The 25485-nt window shown below is 46.6% G+C and overlaps 1 protein-coding gene across 1 annotated transcript in view; it reads left to right on the top strand.

Annotated features, from left to right (window-relative positions):
* Positions 1 to 20405, top strand: part of LOC136749474 (sodium/calcium exchanger 2-like) — a 30029-nt gene extending 9624 nt beyond the window's left edge. Inside the window, exons 2-13 of the mRNA XM_066703821.1 lie at positions 7386 to 7850; positions 8036 to 8173; positions 8466 to 8693; positions 8901 to 9212; positions 9491 to 9964; positions 10165 to 10544; positions 12722 to 12825; positions 13321 to 13338; positions 14732 to 14856; positions 16676 to 16775; positions 18556 to 18840; positions 19046 to 20405. Of these exons, the coding sequence (XP_066559918.1) occupies positions 7479 to 7850; positions 8036 to 8173; positions 8466 to 8693; positions 8901 to 9212; positions 9491 to 9964; positions 10165 to 10544; positions 12722 to 12825; positions 13321 to 13338; positions 14732 to 14856; positions 16676 to 16775; positions 18556 to 18840; positions 19046 to 19422 (2913 nt within the window). The 5' untranslated portion in view covers positions 7386 to 7478 and the 3' untranslated portion in view covers positions 19423 to 20405. The remainder of the gene's footprint in view (positions 1 to 7385; positions 7851 to 8035; positions 8174 to 8465; positions 8694 to 8900; positions 9213 to 9490; positions 9965 to 10164; positions 10545 to 12721; positions 12826 to 13320; positions 13339 to 14731; positions 14857 to 16675; positions 16776 to 18555; positions 18841 to 19045) is intronic.
* Positions 20406 to 25485: the final 5080 nt, after the last annotated feature.

The following is a 25485-nucleotide window of genomic DNA, read 5'->3' as shown; positions in this document are numbered from 1 at the left end:
AATCGGGACCATAGTCATTACCAGATTCAGAATCAGAGTCAGAGTCAGACCCAGACTTGCTTAACAAAAGAGACCTGTGTCTAAAATCCCAGTGTACTCTCTCTGTTATTCATCTAGCACTCCTATTCCTATAAGATGAGTTTTCCAGACCTATTAGTATTTCAGTTTCACAAGGAAACAACAGACTGAATTAAAGATGAGGGTCATTTCCTCTCTCTCTCCCCCACTCCCTCTGTCTCTCTCAGCTGCTCTCTCTGTATCTCTCTATCTCTCTTGGTCTCTCTATTAATGTCTGTCTCTCTCTCTGTCCCTCTGAGCCTCTCTCTGTCTCTCTTGGTCTCTCTGTTTCTGTTTGCTTCTCTGTCTCTGTGAGCCTCTCTTGGGCTCTCGCTGTCTCTCTCACCCTCTCGCTCTCTCTCTCTTTATATTCATGCAGTACTGAGTTTGTGGCCTTCCCTTCTCAATAGTGACTGATTTTCTGTGTCGGAGAGTCCAGGGAAATGCTTGCTCCTGTTTTTTTTGCCTGTTCCTATTTGATAGTTTACTGTCCAGACTTATTGATTATAAGTGTTAGGAGCTGGCTGTATGACAGGAGGAGAGAGTTGGGGGAAGGGGGAAATGTCTATCCAAGAGTGTGTGTGTGTGTGCCTGTGTGAGTCAGTGTTTGTGTGTGTGAGAGTCCTCTCTGTGCGGGGGTGGCGACAGGTGGGGGGGCAGTTTGTGGCAATAAGAGGGAGTGTTGGCAGAAAGAGGGCTGAGAGCAGGCTTGCCAGGCTACAGCTCCCCTGGCACAGGACCGGGGGACAGATGGTACTGCCACCCTCCCCAATGTGTGTGACTGTGTGTACTGCTGCGGGGTGGAGCTTCGCAGGTACAGACACACACTGAATATTGAACATGGTGTGTTAAAGTGTGTTAGACTGTAGCACAGTGCAGTACAGTCAGTGTCTCTACAGTAGTCCAGTTGTCCAGTCAGTGACTCTGCAGCAGTCCAGTCCAGTCCAGTTAGTGTACTTAAATATATTGTGACAGATTACTATTGATGTGGGCTATGCTTCACTCCATCATCTTCCCTCTGTGTTGAATCTGCACTGCACCTCTGTTCTGTGTTCAGATTCTGATTGATTGATGGAGCTCAGAGGTTAAGCAGTAAAAAACGATTTTCAGGGTACTGGAGTACAGACACATACTCCCCCACTCCCCACTCCACACTCCCACAGCACTATTGAATCTCTCATTATCATGACAGAGCATCCCCCTGGGAGAGAGCGAGCGAGCGAGAGAAGAGGAGAGGAGAGGTTGGGGATAGAGTAGGAAAATAGAAGGTGAGAGAGAGGGAAATAGACAGGAGGTGAGAGAGGAAAATAGAGGAGGTGGGGAGAGACCTTGAAAGAGGCTACGATGGGAGGGAGGGAATATAGGGAAAAGTAGATGGGTTGCTATGTATACAAAACATGGTATGTTGTGTGTGTATAGGCATAGCCATGCCCCCTTGTGAAAGTTGTGTGTGGAGGAAGCCAGTGGGCTAAATACGAAAGCTATAATATTTACTAACACAAGAATACAATATAATACAACCTTCTAGAGCTCTACAAGTGTGACACCCAAACACCCAAACTCAGAATCAAAATCAGACCCAGACTTGCTTAACAAGTGACATCTGTGTCTAAAATCCCAGTGTACCGTCTCTGTTATTCATCTTGTGCTCCCATTCCTAAGGTGAGTTTTCCAGGCCTTTATTAGTGTTTCAATTTCACATGGGATTGACAGACTGAATTAAAGATGAGTGTCAGTTCCTCTCTCTCTCTCTTTCTCTCCCCCACTCTCTCACTCACTGTGCATTTTTTACTCGGATTCGGAATACCAAATATTCCGAATATACACACTCCGCCGTGTAAAACAACGCGTTTGGAATATGAAACAGAATATTCCAGCTACGAATAGTGCGAATATTAAGGGTGGGATATTCCTCTAGTATTCAGGATACGGAGGGAATTCTGAGCCATGTAAATTACATATTCCGAATATGAGGTGACACCGACAAAAACGTGGGCGTGAAAGGAGAGCCAGGTGACGTCAAACATGACCACCAGCTCAAAGAAGATCAGCTACCTTTGGTCAAACTTTGCTTTTGTTCCGGATTGTAAAAGTATTCAAAATTACATAGCAGCTCTGTGGAAAAACGAGTCATCAAGCTGTTGTTATTGGCTTTTTCTTTCTTTTATTATTTTGTGAATTATGATTGTTATTGTTCCAATGTGTTTCTAATCCACTTTGCCGAACAGAAGGGCAATGGGACTCTCTGTGCTGTGATCCGACTGTAGCTGTGAATTGTATTGTGCTCTGAATAATAATCACAGTGCAGGACCGAGATATCACAGTAGAGAGAGCAAAAGAGGGGAGGGAAAGAGGGATGGAGGGAGGGGAGGGGAGGGGAGGGGAGTGGGTGGGAGAGGGAAAGAGTGGGAGAGGGGGAGAGAGAGAGAGAGTCAGGTCTGACTGACTGCTAGCTGGTGTTTCTCTCCCTGTCTTGATTAATTCATGCATATAAAATCTTTCCAGGGCCCATTTCTCCAGGCTGGCAGGCGGTGTGTGCAGTGTGATGTATAGCCCATACAGCACAGGCCCAGGATTTACTGCATCCTGCCAGTCTACATCTGTGAGCATGTTATAATATACTGTCTGTCATTCCGCCCTGTATTCTCAATGCAGCCATTACCACTTTGACTGTAATTGATTTATTACAAGCAAATCATGTTAATTGTGATGCCTGTTTGCTTTTCTTTAGTATAACATTTTAGTTGAATTTTTAAATATTTGTTTTGCTACTTTTCTATACCTCTTTTTGCTGCCTTAATCTGTTACAGTGGTGCACAAAAATAAATAAACAGTGATTCTCTGTGCTGAACCCAGGAAACCGTGCTTACAATCAGAAATCCGGTTTAGATGAGTACACGTTAGGGATAGGGTAGGCATCAGAAGATCCCTTGTAATCTCTCTCTATGAGTTCTGTCACTACATCAGTTTATTTTGTGTGTGTGTGTGTGTGTGTGTGTGTGCTGTACTGTATTGTGGCTCGCCAGGGCTGGAGACCCTGCTGTACCGTATTGTACCTTAACTCTCAAGGACCAGGGCTTTGTATCAGCCCTTTCCTTGGGTGTGTCTTATCTGCAGTGTTCATTAGTTAACGAGCTTTCAGGACAGCCAGTTAACGACTAAAACTGTGCTGGAACTGGAGCGTGATCTATCAGGCTGATAAACCGACGTGTGATAGTGTGACACTATCTTCGTCTTTACACCATTGTGCTGTATTGTATTCTATTGTATTCTGTTCTAATGAGTTCCATACCCTGAGCTCTCCTCGGTGCTTTGTGCTACACCCTAACTAAGAGACAGCTGAAAACAGACCTTTAAGCACAGGGCATGAGGTGAAGTGAGTGTGCGAGTGTGAGTGTGTCTCTGTGATTGTGTCTCTCTCTCTCTATCTGTGAGTGTGTGTCTCTGTGTCTCTGTGAGTATGTGTCTCTGTGTGTGTATCTCTGGGAGTGTGTGTCTCTGTGTTTCTGTGAGTGTTTTTCTGTGCATTTCTGGTACTGCGTGTCTCTGTGTTTCTGTGAGTGTGTGTGCGAGTGAGTATGTGCATGTGCATATCTCCGTATTTGTCTGTCTGTGTGTGTGTCTGGTGTCTAGGCAGGCAGGGAGTTAGCGCAGGCTGCTGCCCAGGTCCCAGAGTAACAGTAGCAGGCTGTGGAAAGTGAAACTGGAGCCTTGTGCTACTGCAAGCCATTTGAATCACAACACCACAATGAGCGTCTTGTCAGAAAGGCCCATTAAAGATGCAGGGAGCAGGTGTAGCGTTACTGCGCAGAGGTAAAGCAATGTAGCAGAGTCGCGCAGGGAGCCGTACTGTAGGTGGGGGGGAGTCGGGGGTTGGGGGATGCGGGGGGAAGATGGGAGGTCACCTGTCTTGACCTGACAGAAGGTGTCCTGCCAAGGTCCCCTAGTGTGTAACTAACAATGGGTTGTAGAAGAGAGAGAGAGCTTCATTCTGCCCTGCATCCCAGACTCATTAAACTCAGCTGATTCTTAGAATAAGAATCAGTGTATCAGTCTGTCAGTCTATCAGTCAGTCAGTTGTCAGTGTATCAGTCAGGGAATGTATCAGTGTATCAGTCAGCCATTCTGTCAGTCTGTGAGTCAGTCACCGTATCAGTCAGACTGTCAGTCAGTCCATCTGTCACCGTATCAGTCAGTCAGTCAGTCAATCTGTCAGTCAGGGAATGTATCAGTGTGTCAGTTAGTCCGTCAATCAGTCAGTCAGTCAGTTGTAAGTGTTTCACTCAGGGAATGTGTCATTCATGGAATGTATCGGTGTATCAGTCGGTTAGGCAGCGGCGTCTGCATTCAGTAACTCAGTTTTATTATGTTAACTGTAGCTCTGCTTTAAGTCACAGTTGATTACATTTATTACATTTTATCACACGTCGCTGCTGCTACCTTGTGAAATTTAAGAGCTACTACTGCACTACAGTGTGCTGTCATTTTAATGTTGTGTTATGTCTAAAGGTATTATTCTTATATATATGTAAGCACTCACACAAAAAAACACGCAGAGACTCACTTATACACACACAGCACAATCAGCACAATGTCATTGACAGTACTGTGTGCACAGGGTGGCTGGGAAGGGGACTGAAGAGTGTGTGTCGGGCGGGGGGGCAGTTTTGTGTCTGTAAGCTCCTCAGACCATTGGCTGTAGCAGCTGTTGCCTCTGTATCACAACTCCGATTGAGCAGGCAGGGAATGGAGCTGTGGCTGGGGAGGGGGGGTTGTGGTTAGAATAACTCTTGCTCTAATACCTTTAGAGGCTTTGAGAAATAAAACCAGGGAATAAAGAGAGTGCACATATTTGTGTGCCATTTTGTGTGATTTTGTTTGACCGTATAAAGCAGGATTCTTCAAATCCACAGTTCAGCACAGTGTAGCTAATTACAATGTGATACTGTACTCGCACTTGTCACTCTGTACAGTGTGTGAGTCTCCCTCTGTGACAGCAATACCTGCATAGCTTCTTAACAACAGGGTCCTAAAGCTAAGTGTGAATGAGTTTGTGAGTGAGTGTGTCTGTGTGTCCATGTGTCTGATCTGGCATCTTTGTGTGCGTTTGTGTTTGGGCTATTTGTGTGTGGGATGTGGAATTAGGGGAGGGTGGGGGATTAGTGTATGCACAGAAGGCATACAAAGTAATGAGGAGGTGCTGGTGGGGGTCAGTGGATGTCAAAGCTGAAATCCAGATTTAATCCTCTACACTGGATATATCTGCCTCAGAGCATTTACAGCAGTGGTTGTTGCTCACAGGGGCAGGCAGTTGTAAATGTAAATGTGCATTTCAGTATATTTATTTTCAGACTATATATCCCTTAACAGTATGTGTGTGAATGTGTGTGTGTCCCTCTGCGTCTTTCAATCTGGGCCTGTGTCTCTGTCTGTCCCTCTGTGACCCTGTTTATCAGTGTGTGTGTGTATATAACACTGTGTGTTGATTTCAGTCTAAGTGCGTATTCAGTATTTGAGCTCTGGTGTTTTGTCTCCATAAAGCTTTCCTGGGCTGTTTAATGCTGTCATTAGTTGATTGCATTAATCCAGAATCTAAAGAGTTTGCCTGTTGATTTACGGTTTAAATGTCAGTCAAATTAAAATATTGATCTCACTTTGTTAAACAAATGCTCTCTGTAATAAATGAGGGGACATGATTCAATAGAGTCATATATTGTTTCTATCAAGCCTTATTTCACCAGTCCAGACTAGTAAAGCTCAGACTGGAGCCAGCGCTGTGGGGACTATAGTATAGTATAGAGTCCAGACTGGAGCCAGTGCTGTGGGGACTATAGTATAGTATAGAGTCCAGACTGGAGCCAGCGCTGTGGGGACTATAGTATAGTATAGAGTCCAGACTGGAGCCAGCGCTGTGGGGACTATAGTATAGTACAGAGCCCAGACTGGAGCCAGCGCTGTGGGGACTATAGTATAGTATAGAGCCCAGACTGGAGCCAGCGCTGTGGGGATTATAGTATAGTATAGAGCCCAGACTGGTGCCAGCGCTGTGGGGACTATAGTATAGTATAGAGCCCAGACTGGAGCCAGTGCTGTGGGGACTATAGTATAGTATAGAGTCCAGACTGGAGCCAGCGCTGTGTGGACTATAGTATAGAGTCCAGACTGGAGCCAGCGCTGTGTGGACTATAGTATAGTATAGAGCCCAGACTGGAGCCAGAGGTGCTGTGTATTATATTATTTTGCAGTGTAATGTATTTTATTGTATTATAGTGTACCGTCTTGTGCTATTGTGCAGTGTAATTGTATGGTTTTGTATCCTACAATTTTGTTACATATCATATTGGGTTGGTCTGAGAAAGCTGCCACCTGCTCCTCAGTGTGTAGAGCTCTCCCTCCTTCCCTTCTTCTCTTCTTCCCTCTTTCTCTCTATCTCTCAGTGATATATGGGGCTCTCATACCGCTCGCGACGTTGTCATGGAAACTTTGGAACGTGTGTGGAATAACTGTCCGATCAGGACTTCCCCCTCTCTCTCTTTTTCTCTCTCTCCCCGTGTTTCCCTCTCTCACTCCTCCTGCTTTCTCTCTGAGTCTGCGCTGTCCTGCCCAGTTGCTCCGCTGGTGGCTGTGTGTGTATGGCGCTGTGTTACTGTGTCTCTGTGAGACCTCTCTACACAATTTTCTATAGTTCCTTGTTGAGTGGCATTGGACACAAATGTGAACATAATGTAGTAGTAGTAATAATAGTAATAATAATATTGGATTTACCTACCTTAGCTTATTATAAAATGATTTCCTTCTCCCCTCTTCCTGCTCCCCTCTCTCTCACCCCCCTCTCCTTCTCTCTCCTCCTCTCCACCTACCTTTATCACGCCCACGCACTCTCTTGTGTCCTGCCCTGCTTCTCTTCTCCCTTCTTTCCCTCCCTTCCTCTCCCCTCTCTCTCCTTCCTTCTTCCCCACTATTATCTTACATTCCCTCCCTACGTCTCTCTTTCTCTCTCTCTCTTTCCCTCTCTGTCTTCCTGTCCTGCTCTGCTCTACTTCCCCCCTCTCCATCCTTCCTCTCTCTTCACATCTCTGCACATCTCCATGGCAACAGTGTTAATGGGATCTCTAGGTAGTCCTATTAGGGAGAGGGACATCTGGGGGGTGTTCTGATGGAGGGAGGGAGCGGGGGGGCGGGATTGGGTTGTGGCTCAAAACCTGGGCCAGAACATGATTTTATGTGACATACTCTAACTCCTGATTGTTCTTTCCTATCTCTATATTTCTCCCCACTCTCTCCTTTTCACTCTCCCTCTCCCTCTCTCTCTGTGTCTCTGTGTACAGGTGCCCTGGGTCTGACCCACTGCTCTGCTCTTCCAGTGTGTTTCCCCCACTGACCCTTGACCCCTGACCCCTACCACACTGTGAGCTGTGCCAATGGCATTGTCACGATCCCCTCTCCCCCTCCTTCTCCTCCTCCTCTTGTCTGTTCTACCCCCCTGTGCCCCAGAGTCCCAGAGAGAGCCCACCGGGGGCCGCACATCCCCCACTGTCCTCGCTGAGCCCCCCAATGGTACGGGAGGAACTGGGGGAGGTGGGGGCGGAGGCGGGGGTTCAGGGCGTACCTGCTTGGACAAAGTGGAGTGTAAAAGTGGAATCCTGCTGCCGGTGTGGGAGCCAGCCAGCCCTTCACTGGGGGACCAGGTGGCCAGGGCAGTGGTGTACTTTGTGTCACTCATGTACATGTTCCTGGGTGTGTCCATCATCGCTGACCGCTTCATGGCATCCATCGAGGTCATCACCTCACAGGTACGGGCAAGTGTGCAAGTGTGTGTCTGCAGACATGTTTTTGTGTTCTGTAAAGTACAGTGCAGTGTCATGCAGGACTGCGTAGTACAGTACAGTACAGTACAGTATAGTGCAGCAGACTATAATGCAGTGCAGGACAGTGTAGTTATCTAATCATATTAATGCTATTTCTCCCTCTCTCTTAGGAGAAGGAGGTAACGATCACGCTGGCAAACGGAGAGACGTCAGTGGCGACAGTGCGGATCTGGAACGAGACAGTGTCCAATCTCACGCTCATGGCCCTGGGCTCCTCCGCCCCCGAGATCCTGCTGTCCGTCATCGAGGTACCCCCCCCCCCTTCCTCACTGCCTCTCCTCTTTCACAACTTCTCCTTTTTCATTCCCTCTCCTCTCTCCTGTCTAACTCCCTCTCTCATATCTCTCTCCTTTCTTCCCCTTCCCTCCATCATCAAGGTACCCCCACACTTTCTCTCTCTCCGCTCTTCTTTCTGCGTCTTTCTCCTCTCTCTTTGCTCCTCTCTCACTCTCTTTTCTGTGTCTCTCTCTCCACTCTGTATCTCTCTGTGTGTCTGTACCTGTTCACACCTGTCTGTACCTGACTGTACTTCTCCTCCAGGTGTGTGGGCATCACTTCGAGGCAGGAGAACTGGGCCCTGGGACCATCGTGGGCAGTGCGGCCTTCAACATGTTTGTGATCATCGGTGTGTGCGTGTGGGTGATCCCGGACGGCGAGTCCCGGCGCATCAAGCACCTGCGTGTGTTCTTCATCACTGCCTTCTGGAGCGTCTTCGCCTACATCTGGCTCTACCTCATCCTTGCTGTCATCTCCCCAGGGGTCGTGCAGGTCAGGGGCAGGAGGTGTGGGGGGATGTGTGAGGGTATTGTGGGGTTTGTACAGACATAGCACTCAAAACTGTATCCGTGTGTGTTTAGTGTGTTAACCCTGTGTGTGTGTGCATGTACATGTGCATGCAGTATGTTATTCCTGTCTGTACATGTGTGCGCGTGGGCGTGCATGCGTGGTGTGTTAACACTGTGTGCGTCTACCCAGGTGTGGGAGGCCCTGGTGACTCTGCTGTTCTTCCCGGTGTGTGTGCTGCTGGCCTGGGTCGCAGACAAGCGGCTGCTCTTCTACAAGTACATGCACAAGCGATACCGTGCCGACAAGCGGCGCGGCATCATCGTGGAGACGGAGGGCGAGCTCACACCCAAGGGCATTGAAATGATCATGGACGGCAAGTTCCCTCCCCGTGGGGCCATAGCCATGCCAACCGAAACCGGCCAGGACGGAATCCCTGGCAGTGCCCTTACCACCACCGTCACCATGGAGAGCAACAAGGAGCTGGAGGAGAGCCGGAAGGAGGTGAGGGACTGCCCTGGTGATGCCAGGAGGGAAGGGTTAGTAAATTAGATTAATTGGTTAATTGGTGTTTTTCATTATTATTATTATTTCTCTCTCCCCCCATCCCCCTTCCCTCCATTTCCTATTCCTCTCTCCTAAAACTTTCCATCCCTCCCCCACCCCTCTCTCACCCACTTTGTTTCCCTCCCCTCTTCTTCATCTCTCCCCTTCCCCTTTCCCTCCACCCCCTGTTCCCTCTATCACCCCAATCCCCTCCAATCCCATCCCCCCATCCCCAGGTGATCCGCATCCTGAAGGACCTGAAGCAGAAGCACCCAGAGAAGGAGCTGGAGCAGCTGGTGGAACTGGCCAACTACTACGCTCTCCTGCACCAGCAGAAGAGCCGCGCCTTCTACCGCATCCAGGCCACGCGCCTCATGATTGGTGCCGGCAATGTGCTCAAGAAGCACGCCACTGACCACGCCCGCCGTGCTGCAGCCGCCGCTGCCGCCGCCGCTGCCGGGGAGGGCCTTGCCAGTCCTGAGGACGACCCCACTCTGTGCAGCCGCATCGGGTTCGAGAGCCAGCAGTTCCAGTGCATGGAGAACTGCGGCACAGTCAGCCTGGGGGTCTCCTGCGAGGGCGGCCAGGGCCTCAACACCTTCTACGTGGACTACTGCACTGAGGACGGGTCGGCACGCGCTGGCTCCGACTACGAGTACAGCGAGGGCACATTGGTGTTCAAACCTGGGGAGACCAGGAAAGAGATACAGGTGAGAGAGTGGGAGGGGGTGGGACTAGGAAAGTAATACAGGGGAGAGAGAGGCAGGGGGAGGGACCAGGAAAGAGATACACAATAGAGGAGTAGGAGTGAGATGTGGAGAAGGAGCAGATGATGAGGAGGGGGAAGAAAGAGATCCATTTGTAATCTCCTCTCTCCCCCTTCACTTTCCCCTCCCTCTCTCTCTCTCAGGTGGGCATCATTGATGACGACATCTTTGAAGAGGACGAGCACTTCTTCGTGCGTCTGCTCAACCTGCGCGTGGGTGACTCCGAGGGTCTGTTCCAGAGTGACCCGCCCCCCGGATCTCCACCCTCCGCCCGCCTGGCCACGCCCCCGGTCACCACAGTCACCATCCTGGATGACGACCATGCGGGAGTGTTCTCCTTTACGGAGCGCAGCATGCGGGTCAGCGAGAGCGTGGGAGTCATGGAGGTCATTGTCCAGCGCAACTCAGGGGCCAGGGGCACGGTCATCGTGCCCTACCACACTGAGGACGGGAGTGCCAAGGGAGGGGGCGTGGACTACGAGGACTCCCATGGAGAACTGGAGTTCACTAACGACCAAACATCGTGAGTGCCTGGGCTGGGTGAGGAGTTGAGAGACTGTGAGAGAAACAGTGAGTAGGAGAGAGGACAGGAAGAGGGCAGAGAAGAGAGGAGTAAGTCTTATGAGTCACTGTTTTATTAGGAGGGAGAGAGGGGAGACAGAGGGGAGACGGAGCGAGTGATAGAGTGACAGTGAGAACGGAGAAGGAAAGGGAAGAGGAGAGAGAGGGAGACTCACGCACGCTCAGGCAGTCACTCACTCACACGCTCTCCCCCTCTCTCCCCCACACACGCGATTAATTGCTTACAAAATTTGAAGCAGCAGGAAGTGAGCGACGGTGCTAATGGAAACGCATGACTGGACAGGGCAGCACAGTGATAATGACCAGACTAATACAACATGACAGGGCTGGAGCACAAAGAGAGAGGGAGGGAGGGAGAGGGGGCAAGGATTCCTTCTGATTGAAGCTCATATACAGTAGTGTATAATAGTATACTCTACTGTAGTGTACGGTTCAAGTATCCTGTTCTATAGTGTCCCGTAATATCGTGTGATGTGGCGCAATGTAGTGTACTGCACTATACTGTTTAATGCACAATCCCACAGTGTAGTCTAATAAAGAAGAGTACAAACTAGTATATCTTGCTACGGTCCAACAGAGTGCAATAGACTCAGATTTCCGTTTGTTAGAAAGGTAAATCAGAATAGTGTATAATGATATTCTATTGTATTGACAGAGACTTATAGCGTATTGAGTAGTTTGTGAGTAGTTATTGATCAGGTATGGCAGGTTATTGACTGAGTATTGACCGGCTGGCTGTGATCAGTAAGGGTGGGCAGAGAGACACCGGTCGAGATGAGAATGGATGGTGGCTTATTGATAGGTGGGGGTGAGGACGAGGCGGAGAGAGAGAGAGAGGGAGAGGGCGAGAGAAAGCAAGTCACTATAAAATGTGAACATGACTGTATTGACTCTTAGAGGGATAGAGGGGTGGAGAATGGGGAGATCCCTCCCTGATGCACTCCCTCCATCTCTCTCACCTCACCTCTCTCTCTCCCACTGCCTCGCTCCTCTCCTGCTCTTTCTCTCTGTCTGGGTTGTGTTATTGTGTTTCTGTGGGGGGCTGTGTTGCCGTGACGATGCCCACAGTCCCCCAGGGTTCCGTCTGACAGGAAGACGAATGGAGCCGACAGGAAACTGCTGCCTGTGCACACGCTCATTCCATCACATCCCCCTCCCTCCCCTCTCTCGCTCTCTCTCTATCTTTTCTTTCCCTCTATCCGCCTTTCTGTGCTTCTCTCTCAAGTCATTTCAGTTCAATTCAGAAAAAGCTTTATTGGCACAACGAAGCTGCATCATTGTTGCCAAAGCATTGACAGACAGGTCCAGTGTTCAGGGACAGGGCAATTGAGGGACAGTAAATACAGTAAATACACATTTAAGATTTTAACATATTTACAGGCATTTTTCCTTAAAATGTATTTAGAAATTAATTGTGTATACATAGTGTCAGTATACATTATGTCTCTCTCAATTCAATTTCCATTTAAGGTGCTTTGACTTACAACTTAGTAGTGTTACCAAAGTAATAACACACTACATACATACATGGAAATCACAGATGATGTTTAATAAAATTCAGGACTAAATAAAATAAAGTACAATAAAGATATATCTCTCTCTGCCTTCTCTCTCTTTCTCAATGTGTCTCTGTCCTTCTCTTCCTCTTCCCACATCCTGTCTCTTGTCCACTCTGTCCCTCTCTCTGTGCTTTCCTGTCAAGTGTAATATATTTCTCCAACCTTTCCTCTCTCTCTCTCTCTCTCTCTCTCTCTCTCTCTCTCTCTTTCCCTCTCTATCTCTACACCGTGCACATGTTTTAGACAGTATTAGTCAATCTGCACTGGGCAGTCAGTCATACCATACGGGGGCAAGGGCAAAAGGATGGAGGGGGATCGGCTCTGGTGGGGGGGCTAGAAGGCAGCCATGGTTCCTCAGCCTGATGGACAACAGATGTTTGACTGCATCTCTAAGCTCCTCCCCTCTCTCTGTCTAACTGTCTAACTTTTCTCTCTCTCTGTGTGTGTCCGACTGTCTCTCTAATCCTGTATATGTGAGTATGTCTTTCTACCACCCCCCCCATCCACCTGTGTCTATTTCTGTCTTGCTAACCCTGTGTGTGTGTCTGTCTGTCTGCAGTCAGAAGCTGAAAGTGCGAATTGTGGACGATGAAGAGTATGAGAAGCACGAGAACTTCTTTATCGTACTGGAGGAGCCGCGCTGGATGAAGAGGGGCATCTCAGGTTAGCATCTCCACCTGAGAATGGGGGTGACACAGTGCAGCAACACTATGCCAACACAGACAGGCAAACAGGCAGAAAGGAGATGATGGGGCAAGCACAGGGCAGAGTGCTGACAGGGGGCAAGCACAGGTGCAGTGCATACACAGCGGGCCGCACAGAATGACGTCAGTGCAATCAACGTGACGTCTCAGTGCAAACAGATTGCTACAAAGGTGCAAAATAGTGTAAAAAAGGGGAATATAGAAAATGTGCAAACAAAAACAAATCACTGAATCACTGATCAGTTATAATCAATTCATAATCAATGAGCTGTGCCCTCAATGTTTCATGGATGAAATGAGTCTGCTCACAGTGACCAGCACTCAGTCACAGTATATCATATCCCCTCTGTTTGGACTCAGAGGGGGGACACATAGCCAGGCTGTACCAATGTGTGTGTTCTACAGAGAAGGGGGGGGGCTTAGACTGACTTGTTATTCATTTTTCTCTCCCCAGCTCTGCTGCTGAATGAGGGTAAGAGGACTGCCAACCCAATCCCTCCTTCTCATTCTCTGTCTCCCCTTGTCTCTCTCTCTCTCTCTCATTGGGGAAAAAATAAGGCCAAACACGATAGTCAGTGAAACAAGAACATTTATTCAAAACAAACAATTACAAAGCCCCGGAGCTCTCAACATCCAGAACTGGGCATTCGTGATTATTTAGAGCTTTTTATAGACTAAATAAGGTCAAATATAAAGACAGGGGATGGGAAGTACATATGAAAGCGAGGAATACACTGTTTTGTGCATCTGATTACACTTTCTGGTACATTATGTACCTTAAGAACAGTGATGAGTTCTCACCCTTCAGAGATTCTCCATCTGTCAGTAGTGTTAACCCCTCCTGTTAGCAAATGCAAAAATGCGTTTACTAAATATCAAGAACTCTATTAAAAATGAGGTATACATTTATACAAACCTAAATATTATCATCCTTACACACACCCTTGAACTCCATATACCTTGACAATATATATATCTTTGACCTGGATTATACTAGCAAGCCCTGGTTCCATGTGTCTGTATATATTAGTAGTTAATGTATTGTATTTTACCCCCAGACTGAGAGCAGTGTGGTTATCATCCTGCGGTGTGTGTAGTGTGTGTTACAGCCATTCAGACCCTAATGCCTGTCCATTACAGCCCCACGCAGAGCAAACTGAATTATTAAGTTAGCAGTTAAGCATCACCCACACAGGGAACAGTGCGCACAAGGGCTTTGTAAATAGACACTGTATCCAGTCTGGTTTAAAGCAAGCATTTAGCGTCAGACTAACAGCCTGTTAAAAGCGAAAACACAGCACATCCGGCTCTTACGGGATTACTCATAAATAATATATTTAGAAATAAAACTGAAAAGTAAGTAAGTAAGTAAATAAATAAAGAATTAGAAGTGCATTGTTGGTGTTGTGTGTGAGTGTGTGTGTTTGTGTGTTAATTGCTGTTCTGTGAGTCGTGATTGAGACAGTGAGGTTTGCACTGCTTCCCTCTCTCCATATCTATCTCTTCTCTTTATCTCCCATATTTTCCCCCCTTGCCCTCCAGTCCCTCGCTTCCTCTCCTCTTCTCCTTCTCCCCATCTCTCCCCCTCCCATTCTCCTTGACCCCTTCTCTCATGTATTTCCCTCTGCCACATCCATATCCCTGTCCCTCCCCCTCTCCTCCTCCTCCTGTTCCCCATCTCTCTCCATTTCCCTTTTCCCTCCCTCCCTCCTCCTCGCTTCCCTCTTTCCCTCCCCTCTCCCCAATTCCCCCTCCCTCGCTCTTCATTTCAATTAAATTCAAATTGAATTTATAAAAGCTTCCTTGACCTCACTAAGTTACATCAGTATTGCCAAAGCATTGACCTCTTACCCTCGCTCTGTCAGAGGGGGTGGAGGGCTGTCTGAGCGCAGAGCTGGAGGAGGCCAAGAGGATCGCAGAGATGGGCAAGCCAGTGCTGGGGGAGAACTGCCGCATGGAGGTCACCATCGAGGAATCCTATGAGTTCAAGGTCAGAGGTCACACTCCACTCTGCACACTGTACACAGAACATCTAGGGACACACACTGCCCTCCCCTGTCCCCTACCATGGAGAAGCACACTAATATTGTTACAGCTATCTCTCTGGTGGTGAAGTCATGTACTCACAAAAAGGCTATGCGGTGCTGTGTAAGGGTTGTGTAGACAGCACTGCATTGTCCTTTTATTGTCAATGAGGGGCTACCTAAACTAACACCGCCCCCCTTACACTCCCCCCGGTCCATATTGCCTGTCAGATTCGTCAAGGCATGACACCCAATGGGCTGCTGAATCCGGTAGGTCCCACCCACTATGCATGCAACAAGCTCCCTGACTGAACAGGCTTTCAACACTTACTATCTGATTGGAGCATGAGCCAATGTCACTCGTATCCATTCGGAGGTGGGCTGTGTCTCTGCTTAGCCAAGCCAGACAAACATTTTCATGACATGTCTGTTGAATGTGTCCTGAGGAACACCCCCATTGTCCAGTGTTTATTATTATTATTATTATTATTATTATTATTATTATTATTATTATTATTATGTATTTATTAGCAGAGGCAACTTACAAAATATAAGAGCAATACAAAGTTCAATAATACAGTGCAGTTCAAGGCATAATGCATTTTACAAATTCAAAATGTACACAAGTGTATACAAGATAAACAGTAAAAAATATATAAGGTCTTACATCCTAGAATGAAAATGCTGCAGACAAGATGTTAAGTCGAAGTTAAGAGCTAAGAGAAATGGAGCATAGGGGAAAACAAAATAAACAATACAAGTGCTAGTAATGCAAAGGCAAGTGGAGTAGCGTGTGTGAATCGGGGCAGAGAGAATAGCTAGAGTGGGCAGGTAGTAGATGCAGGCAGGCCGGCCAGGAGGGAGTCACAGTAGTCCAGGCGGGAGAGGACCAGGAACTAGACGAGCAGCTGAGTCGGGTAGTTGGTGAGGAAGGGTTGGATTCAGCATATGTTGCTCAGGAAGCATCTGCAGGTGCGTGTCAGCGTGGTGATGTGCTGGGTGTAGGAGAGCGCAGGATCGAGGGAGACTCCTAGGTTCTTAGCAGAAGAAGAGGGAGAGAGTGTCGTAGATTCCAAGCGGATTGAGAAGGAGAGATCAGCAGAAGGTGAGGAAGAGGGGGAAAAAGAGAAGATCAGATTTGGAGAGGCTGAGCCTGAGGCGGTGTGAGTGCACCCAGGCAGATATAGCAGACAGACAGGAAGAGGTGCGAGAGGGTGTGAGAGGGTCAGAGGAGGGAAAAGACCAGAAGATCTGGGCATCATCAGCATAAAAACAGTAAGAGGTGATGAAGGGGATAATATTTGTGTTAGCTGTTCTGATTGGACAGTGTTCTCTGCAGCTTAGCCAATGGTACTGTCCCACTCTATTGTGATTCCTCCTCCTGGATATGATTGGGGCCTGTCATTTCACCTCTCAGTTTGTGATTGGACATTTTTGGTTGATTGAGGATGAAGTGGACTTGTAGTGGTTTGGAGTTAATAGATACATGTGTGTTTGTTTGAGTCTGTGTCAATGTGTGTGTGTGTAACTCTGTTTGGCAGAGTGTGTGTGTGTCTTTTGTGTGTCTGTGTCTCTGTGTTCCTTTGCGTGTATATGTGTTTGTGTATCAGTGTGTGTGTTTCTCTATGTGTGTCAGGTGACCCAGACATGTCACCCCTCCCAGAAAAACAGGTAAAAAGAGTGTGCTTCTGTCACTGATGGGGGGGGCGTGGCCCTTGTTTTCATGAAGGGGGGTTCTATGACTGATTGGCTGCTCACCATCCCGGTCTCCCCTGTGATTGGCAGAGCACGGTGGACAAGCTGATCAAGAAGACCAACCTGGCGCTGGTGATCGGGACACACTCCTGGCGGGAGCAGTTCGTTGAGGCCGTGACCGTCAGTGCTGGTGAGAGCAGTGCATTGTGGGGGTGGTTTCACTACTGTGCAATGCAATATTTTTTTTACAGTAGTTTTGCCTCACCTCGGCCTCACAGCAATAATGTCTCTGTCAGCAGATACCAGAGCACAGACTGGGACAGGCTGTAAGGAGACCATGATTATATTGGCTAAAATGCAATCAACACTACATATAGGCTGATTGAAAAGTCCCTGTGCACCTGCAGTACTCAAAGGTACAGTTGTGTTCATCTTGCTTTACGTATATGAACAAAATAGGACGAGTGGATCGACGTCTGCGAGTTCACGGAGACCATTTCCAACATTTACTGGAAGCAGAAGGTCAATAAGCTGCATTGTTAATTATTGCAGGCACACAGGGATGCTTCAATCAGCTTATATAACTGATAGACAACTCTACTGCGCCCGCATGGTACACTTCCAGACTGCAGACTCTGTAACCTTATAGGCAAGTCCCACAGGCACCAGGAGACCGATACAGTGCTAGGCCACATTAGACCAGATTTGTGGTTTGATTGATTTTTCAGGAGCACCTTTTTACTGCTTAAAAGTCAAATTGGGACAGGGTAGAGGTTTGTGGTTTGTGAATCGTGGGCAGCTTGACATATTGATTGGATGTGGGCCATAAGCTCAGGGGACACCAGTCTACATGTTGCAAGAAAAATGAAGAAAAGCCGTTTTTAGCTTTAGTATTGTTCACTCCCCACTGGTTGTGTCCAACCAGAGATATGGCCCAGTTTTGAGCAGCGCTGCGACAGGGTGTCTGTGCTGCAGTTTGCATTGTGTAAAATAACCTTCGCGTCTTTGCTGCTTTCATTGCATCACCTTAATGAGGAGTTGAATGCCTGATAGACCCTGCTAGGTATTAATGTTGGTATATATGGAGGCTCGCTGTGAGACTGTCTTTAGGGGCTGAGATATTGCAGGAGGAAAAAGCATTCTCCACACCGTTCCAATTAATCCGGGTTAAAGTGCCCACTCTGAAATAGCGCTTCCTCTGTAGTCTGTATTCATCTGTATTTCACATTGTTGGGTTCAAATGTATAGCCCTGCAGTGGCTTGTGGGACGTAACACGATAGTATCCCAGCATGCTCTAGCTAACATTGACAAACGAGAAAACACAGATTCTTTTGTCGGCAGAACAAATTGCATTTTTTATTTCCTGGAGAAAAACGATGAGGCTGTTACAGTTGAACAGGCTCTGCAGCGTGGACCCAAACTGTATGAAGTGCTTTTATATCGGTTTTAAAGCAGCCAACATGGCTGAAATGCAGACAGGGCCTCTGTGTACCTATCAAGTCTGGATTCCCACTCTCTTGCTCTCTCTCTTTGTCTTTTGCCTTCAGGATACAAAACAAAAAACAACAAAAATACATTAAAAGTCTGCAAAATCCAGCAGTGGTTTATTAACTCGGGTGCCGGAGGCGGGTGGTGCTGTTCTGTTCTGCCTGTTAATCCATACTGCGGTACAATATTTCCCCCTGGTGGAGAAAGTGGCTCAACGTAGCTTGACATTAATTAAATGAAAGAATTTAAAAAATATATATATATTAATATATTTCTTAATATTGAAGATTACATTGAATAAAACTGCCACTTTCTCTTCTCCTCTATCAACCCTCTCCCAATCTCTTCTCCCTCACTTTCCCTTTTCCCCAACCCATCCCTCCCTCCCTCCCCTTTTTCCTTTACTACCTCATCTCTCACCCTTCCTCTTCCTCTCCCTCCTTCCTTACCCCCTACCCCTTCTATTCTCCTCCTGTCCCAGGCGATGGTGACGAGGAAGGGGCGGAGGGGGAGGGGAGGGAGGAGCGCCTACCATCCTGCTTCGACTACGTGATGCACTTCCTGACGGTGTTCTGGAAGGTTCTGTTCGCCTGCGTGCCACCCACCGAGTACTGGAATGGCTGGGCCTGCTTCTGTGTGTGCATCCTGGTCATTGGGCTGCTGACCGCGGTCATCGGCGACCTGGCCTCGCACTTTGGCTGCACTGTGGGGCTGCGGGACACCGTCACTGCCGTGGTGTTCGTTGCACTGGGTACCTCCATCCCTGGTGAGCACCTTCCTCTCTCTCTCTCTCCCTCCCTCCCTCCCTCCCGTATACTGACTCCTTTTACTCCTTCCCTGTCTTTCTCAGGCACCTTCACCAATCAGGGCCCGTAAAATAACGTCCCCCAACCTCTCCAGTCTACCAACCCCTTCTCTCCCTCAGGACCGATACAATAACCTCTCTCTTTCTCCCTCCTGCTCTCTCTCAGACACCTTCGCCAGTAAGGTGGCAGCCCAGCAGGACCAGTACGCAGATGCCTCCGTGGGCAATGTGACGGGCAGCAACGCGGTCAACGTGTTCCTGGGCATCGGAGTGGCCTGGTCTGTGGCAGCCATCTACTGGAACGCCCAGGGGAAGGACTTCCGGGTCGACCCGGGGTCACTGGCCTTCTCAGTCACCCTGTTCACTATCTTTGCCTTCGTCAGCATCGGTGTGCTGATGTTTCGCCGCCGCCCCTCCATCGGGGGTGAGCTGGGGGGGACGCGCACCTCCAGGATCCTCACCACTCTGCTCTTCTTTGGGTTGTGGTTCCTCTACATCCTCTTCTCCAGTCTGGAGGCCTACTGCCACATACAGGGCTTCTAGGGAGGGAAGGAAGGAGAAGGATGGAGGGGCAGAGCAGGAGGAGGAAGAGGTAGAAGTGGAGGTGGTGGAGTGGACTTGTATTCTGCACACACACAGATACACGCACACACACATGTACACACAGAGACAGAGACATGCACACACACACACACACACACACAGACACACACATGTACACACAGAGACAGAGACACACACACACACACAAAGAAAGGCAGTCAGGTATACACAGATTCACAGACCAGACAGCTTGACAGTTCTGACCCTGTGATTCTGATACTGATACAGACACACTGACACAGAAATACACACATACACAAACACTGATGTAGATTTTCAGACACACGCTGGCGGTTGACACACTCACACACGGATATTACAGACAAACACGTAGCCACTGACACAAAGATGCAGAAAGAGACAGTCACACAGACAGATGTACTGCCACTGACACACACACACAGATATACCAACACAGATACAGACAGTGACATGAACCCCTCTACCCCAGTCAGGACGGTGTCCTACCTCACTTTCAACAAAGCGAGTTACATCTGCAGGAGGGACACGGGTTGTTCCTGATCGGGGTCGACCAGCTTTCTACCCCTGTCCGTGCTTTCATACAATCGTAAACCAGTACCCAGGTCAAAACCCAGACTGGTGTGCCAGTGTGAAAGTGGCTACACAGACCCTGACTCGGATCCACAGTCCCCTCTGCTGGCCGAGATACTGAACTGCACCCCTTGCCCTCCAGCCTGTCCCGCCGACCCTTTATTCAACCCCCGCCCGCCCTCTCTCTCCTATTCCTCTGCTTCTCCCGTTTGCTTTCCAGCTCCTTCCATCCAAAACCTGGGATCTTTAAAATAAAAACACCCTGTCACACAGAAAGAGGGAGAGGCACAGAGAGAAAGAAAAGGAGGGAGGAAGGGAAGAAGGGATCAAAACAGGGAAGGAGATGGGGATGGAGGGAGGTGGGGGGGTCTTGTGAGAAAGAGGGAGGGGGGGAGAGAGCAAGGGAAGGAAGGACAGGAAGAAGGCCACAGTAGCTGCTGCAGTGTTGTAAAGGTTGTTGAATGTAGGGATCTTTCAGAACGCTGCAGGTGAGATCCTGCAATGCTGTGTTTAATCATGGTATGAACTGGTGGTTCTGTGTGTGTATATATATATATATTTATACACTCAGAATAACGAGACAGGTGTGCGACTCGCTGCGGAGAGAGGGAAGATGATTAAGTGTCGACGGGAGCCTGAGAGAAACCGACCACAGACAGATTGAAGGAGCGGATAAATGGAGCTGAAAAATGACAATAGAAGAAGAAGAGCAGGTGGTGATGGAAGGACGAGATCAGAAGCTATGCTGGAGAGAGATCGGGGGGGAAAGACTGGGGAGACTTTCATCCAGCAGTGGGGCGACAGAGACTGAGGAGGAGGAGGAGGAGGAGGAGGGTGATGTCGATTTATAAATGTATATAGCTTTAGTGGAAAGTATTCACACACACAGCTCCCATTGCAAGACAGTTCTCTTCAGTGGTTTGTTTCAGGTAACAAATCCTTGTACCTGAATCTGGTCGTTGGCAGAAACTCCCATGCAGACCTCCGCTCCTGCTGCTGTTCGACACACTGGCTGTGGGAATGCAGCTCCATATTTCTCTATAAAACGAAGGTTGTGAAAGTGTTTGAATGATCTTAAACCTGTTCTTATCTGCCCATCGCACACACACACAACTCCCCAGGGTGGGTGCTCTGGCTGGTGCTGGTTGATGACATCACTGTGACACTGGGGTTACATTGTCTTTAATCAGCTGTCCGTGTCATTCACAGTTGCCGCTCATATTCTACAGGCGTGTTCAGGCTTGTCTGAGGACACCCAGTCAAACACGTGTGATCGTGATTCTTTTAATAACAGCCATGGGAGCGGTGGTCAGCCAGGGCAGTTGTGTACACTGGGAGCTGTTGTGTCCTACATTGGTTCACTGAGCTTTTCTGAGGAGGTATCAAAGGTCAGTGTGTGAGGTGTTTGTGGTTTGTGCTCCTGAGTTAGGGGGCAATTCAGACTCAGTGGCTGTGACCCTAAATGCTCCCTTGCTCCCATATAACTTTCCCTTGAGGGGCAGATTTAGTATGCTTGCCATCTTAAGTGGTGTTCCAGTTCCTTAGGGAATGAGTTAAGGGGCTTAATGTGTACAGAAAAGTGTACTTCTGCAGAAGAGTTTTGTTCAGAGGTCCCAGAATTCCTTCCGTTAAAGGCAGAGACAAGTGGGAAAATAGGCAGACACTCAAATTACATTGACATTGTTAGGTTATTTAACAAGGACATTTTTAGCCAAATGTATGTTGTATGGAGTTGCATAGCTAATAAAATTATTCTAATTCACGATTTCAATGTATGATTAGGAGACTACACCAAATAAGTGTTTCAATACCTAGCTGTCAAGGATTTTGTATGTATTTATTTATTTATTTATCTATCTATTTATTAGCTTATTTATTTTCTCACCCTTACCAAGGGTGGCTTACAGTTGTTACGGGAAACGATTTTTTAAAAGCATTGCAAAATACAAGATAAGCATTTGTCCTGGAATATACAAGCTAAAACAACTACACAAAACAGGAAAAACATGCTTTTAAATTGAACAATATATTTGAAGTTTTTATTTTTACAAAAAACGGAGGGAGGCAAGGGAGTGGTTTGGAAAGCAGCCAGTGAAGTTTGTTAGGGAGAGAAACCCCTCCAGTGTAAATTAGTCCATGCTTTCTGTTCCGTTTCTTTCAGTTGTAATTAGTGTAATTGAGAAAAAATAATACAAAGGCTATAATTAATTACAGAGTATATTAAGGATGTAAATATTTATTTATGTATTTATTTAATTACCGGTTGAGTATTTTTATTTCTGTGCGCTATGTTGCAGGTTGTATCTTGTGTGCAGCAGGTGACAGGTGTTCAGGGGATTGATCCGTTGGGAACAGGTACTTGAAAGGGGAGAAAGGGAATTGGCCTGATTGACATAGGACTGGCAGAGGGGAGACAGGTGATTGGTCAATTTGAAAAAGGGGTGGCACAGGAGAGAGAGAGCGAGAGAGAGAGAGAGAGAGAGAGAGAGGCTCAGCCCATGGGCCTATGGGGAATGGATGTCACCAAAACTAAAATAAAACAATAAAATGAAATAATTATATTTTATTCCTGATGATGGCATCTGTGGTCTGTGAAAACCTGTACAGAACTTGTATTACTTGAGGGACCCTAGAGTAATGTTGCCGTTTTAATAAGTATGCTGTCTGGTCTCTCTGTGTGTGGGGGGGGGGGAGGCGGGGAGATAGGGGCCTCCATATATACCCTTATAGAGTCCTCAAACAGCACACACTGGATCACATCCCACTGAGACTAGTTTAAAACAGACTTTGATAGCCCCTGTGTGGGGAAGCACTGAGGGACAAGCCAGAAAAGACTATGAAATAAGATTATTATTGGTATTGTTGTAATTATTATTATTATTATGTTCATATATATAATTCAACCTATATATTGAAATGGAAATGTTTTTTTTATGAGCTAGGGAAATTTTTGAATGAAGCATGTTCAACAGCATAATACACCATTCAAAAATATATACAATTATTATTAATAATAATAATAATAATAATGATAAAATAATATTTACCTGTTCATATATAAATGTACAGTATGCACATCTATATATATGTGTGGATGTCCTATTGTTTGTGTACATCTCAGCTTGATGCTGGCAGGTTGTCTGTCAGATCTTTGTTAATGTAGTTAATGTTGACCAATTTGTGTCGTTATGCCTGTTTGTATAGGATATGTCTTGATCCTTTTAAAAGAAAAAATAATAGAAGTTTTGTTACATACAGTGTCTTTCTGCCGAGCCCGGGTTCGAACCCATTTGAATTTTTGGGGTTTGGGCATGCACATTTTTTTTAAAGCACTTCTTTCCTAGAGTCTTTCTCCTCCTAGACAAGGTTTTCTTTGTCTGTTTATATACGTGTGTTTAGAAAATGATAACAATTTAAAAAAGTCTTTGTAGCACTTTTGCTTTGGCTACAGGACTTGACACTTTAATAAGATGCACTGAAACAGCTGAGAGAAGGAGGAGATTTTTGTAGGTTTTTATGTCTGCAGAGACTTTTGCTGAACTGCTAATTTGGGCAGAGATTTTTTGCAGCGTCATTTTGCATTCAGTCCCTTATAGGAGTTAATTGTAGTCATATGCCATAGGGAAATACAGTGTAGCAAAGCAAAGTGAAATCATGTTAAAAGCATGAAGAGGTATAGTATAGTATAGCATATTATAGTATAGTAGTGGGGGAAACAAACTTTTTGGCAGAACTAAACACTTTTAATTTTCACCCACTACTGTCAAAGTCTTTAAAAATGAAGCTTTGAACATATTGGTTTATTTACATTAGTATTTATTTGTTTATGTGTTTGTTTGCTTGTTTACATGTGTGTATTTCTGTTCGTGTGACCAGCCCTCCTTAGTCCGGCTCTTTGCAGTCACTTTCCAAAGACCTTTCATTCTGAGATGCTGGCAATGTTTTGATTGATTTTCCATTCTTGCTGCTCCTGTATCCTGACTCTAGAGCAGTTCAGCCAGCCAGACGGACTGAGACACTATGGAAGATAAGATCACAACAATGCATTACACTGCACTACTGTATACTACACTACACTAGGGACAACACATTACACTGCACTGCACTACACTATACTACACTACAGTACACTACACTATTACACTCCACTATACTGCACTGAACTAAACTGCTCTGCACTACAGCACACTGCACTGCTCTGCACTGCCCTGCCCGTTTCCTTATTCAACTGCTGTAATCTTGCATCTAACTGACTGCAGCTCTTGTACTGTACTGTATGTTACACTGCGTCTCTGGTCACCCTGATACAGGTACACACTCAGCATCTAATATCTCCACTGCACCACAAAACAACTTAACAACTAAAACAAAAACAATAATAATAATAATAATAATAATAATAATAATAATAATAATAATAATAATAATAAACAAGAGCCTGATTTAAGACGTGCAGGTCCATTTAATCAATTTTGTTATTGGTTATATGATAATGGCTGTTTGTACAGAGTTACGTGTTTACACTCACTGAAGACTGTTATGTAAATGTTGGAACTATAATGTTTTATGTCCTTTGTTTCCTGTTCCTGTATCTCACTTCCTGTGTCGGGGCATGGGAGTTGCTCCAGGTCTTGCTGTCTATGACAATTCTTTTTTTGGGGGTATGACTTTTCTGTGACTTTTCCTCTTTGCCTGCTTTCATAGGGAAAAAATAATAGTAATAGATTTAAAATATTATAATAATTACTATATATATATATATATATATATATATATATATATATATATATAAAAGTGAAAGAAGAACAAGGATGATTGTTCTGTTGTGAGATTTTAGCATGACTTGTACTGTAACCCTGGTTGACATGTACATCTCCACTGGCTTTACGGAATATAGTTTATTTATTTTGATGCCTTGTCTCTGTGTCTTCATTTACTGGAATGCACTGCTGTAGAGTCACTGGTGGGACCAAAAGCCCCCCCCCCAGCCCAGAGGAAGGTGCTGAAACCCCCCTGTACCAACACCGCTGCACCACACAGGCAGTTTGTCTCCGACAAGACTGTGCAGGAGTGGTAGTGACAAGGAGAGGGGGAAGGAGAGTAAGAGGGAGAGAGTCAATCTAGGTCTTTCATCTCTTTCATTCGAGAAGCTACTTTTGTATCTTTTTTTCTCCCACATTATTGTATTGTAACATCATAACAATAAATACAGCAACAGTGTGAATGAAACACTGCTTTCTGTGGCAACTACAGGGTCATGGTTTTTGAGATAATTTAATCATTTCAGTTACTCATAAAATAAAAATTGTCTGTTTACTAGAAGTGCCAGGACATATGGGAAATGCAGTCCTCCTCTGTGTGAAATGATGGGCTCAAATCAAATAATAAAACTCCACAGAACAGAAGGCAGAGTTTCTGTTGAGATTAAAAACTGAATCTCTTGCTCTGCTG

Source organism: Amia ocellicauda, chromosome 5 (assembly GCF_036373705.1).
Source record: "Amia ocellicauda isolate fAmiCal2 chromosome 5, fAmiCal2.hap1, whole genome shotgun sequence".
In the NCBI taxonomy this organism is placed as follows: domain Eukaryota; kingdom Metazoa; phylum Chordata; class Actinopteri; order Amiiformes; family Amiidae; genus Amia; species Amia ocellicauda.
The sequence above is the reverse complement of the archived record's forward strand: the minus strand, read 5'-3'. Positions and strand labels throughout refer to the sequence as shown.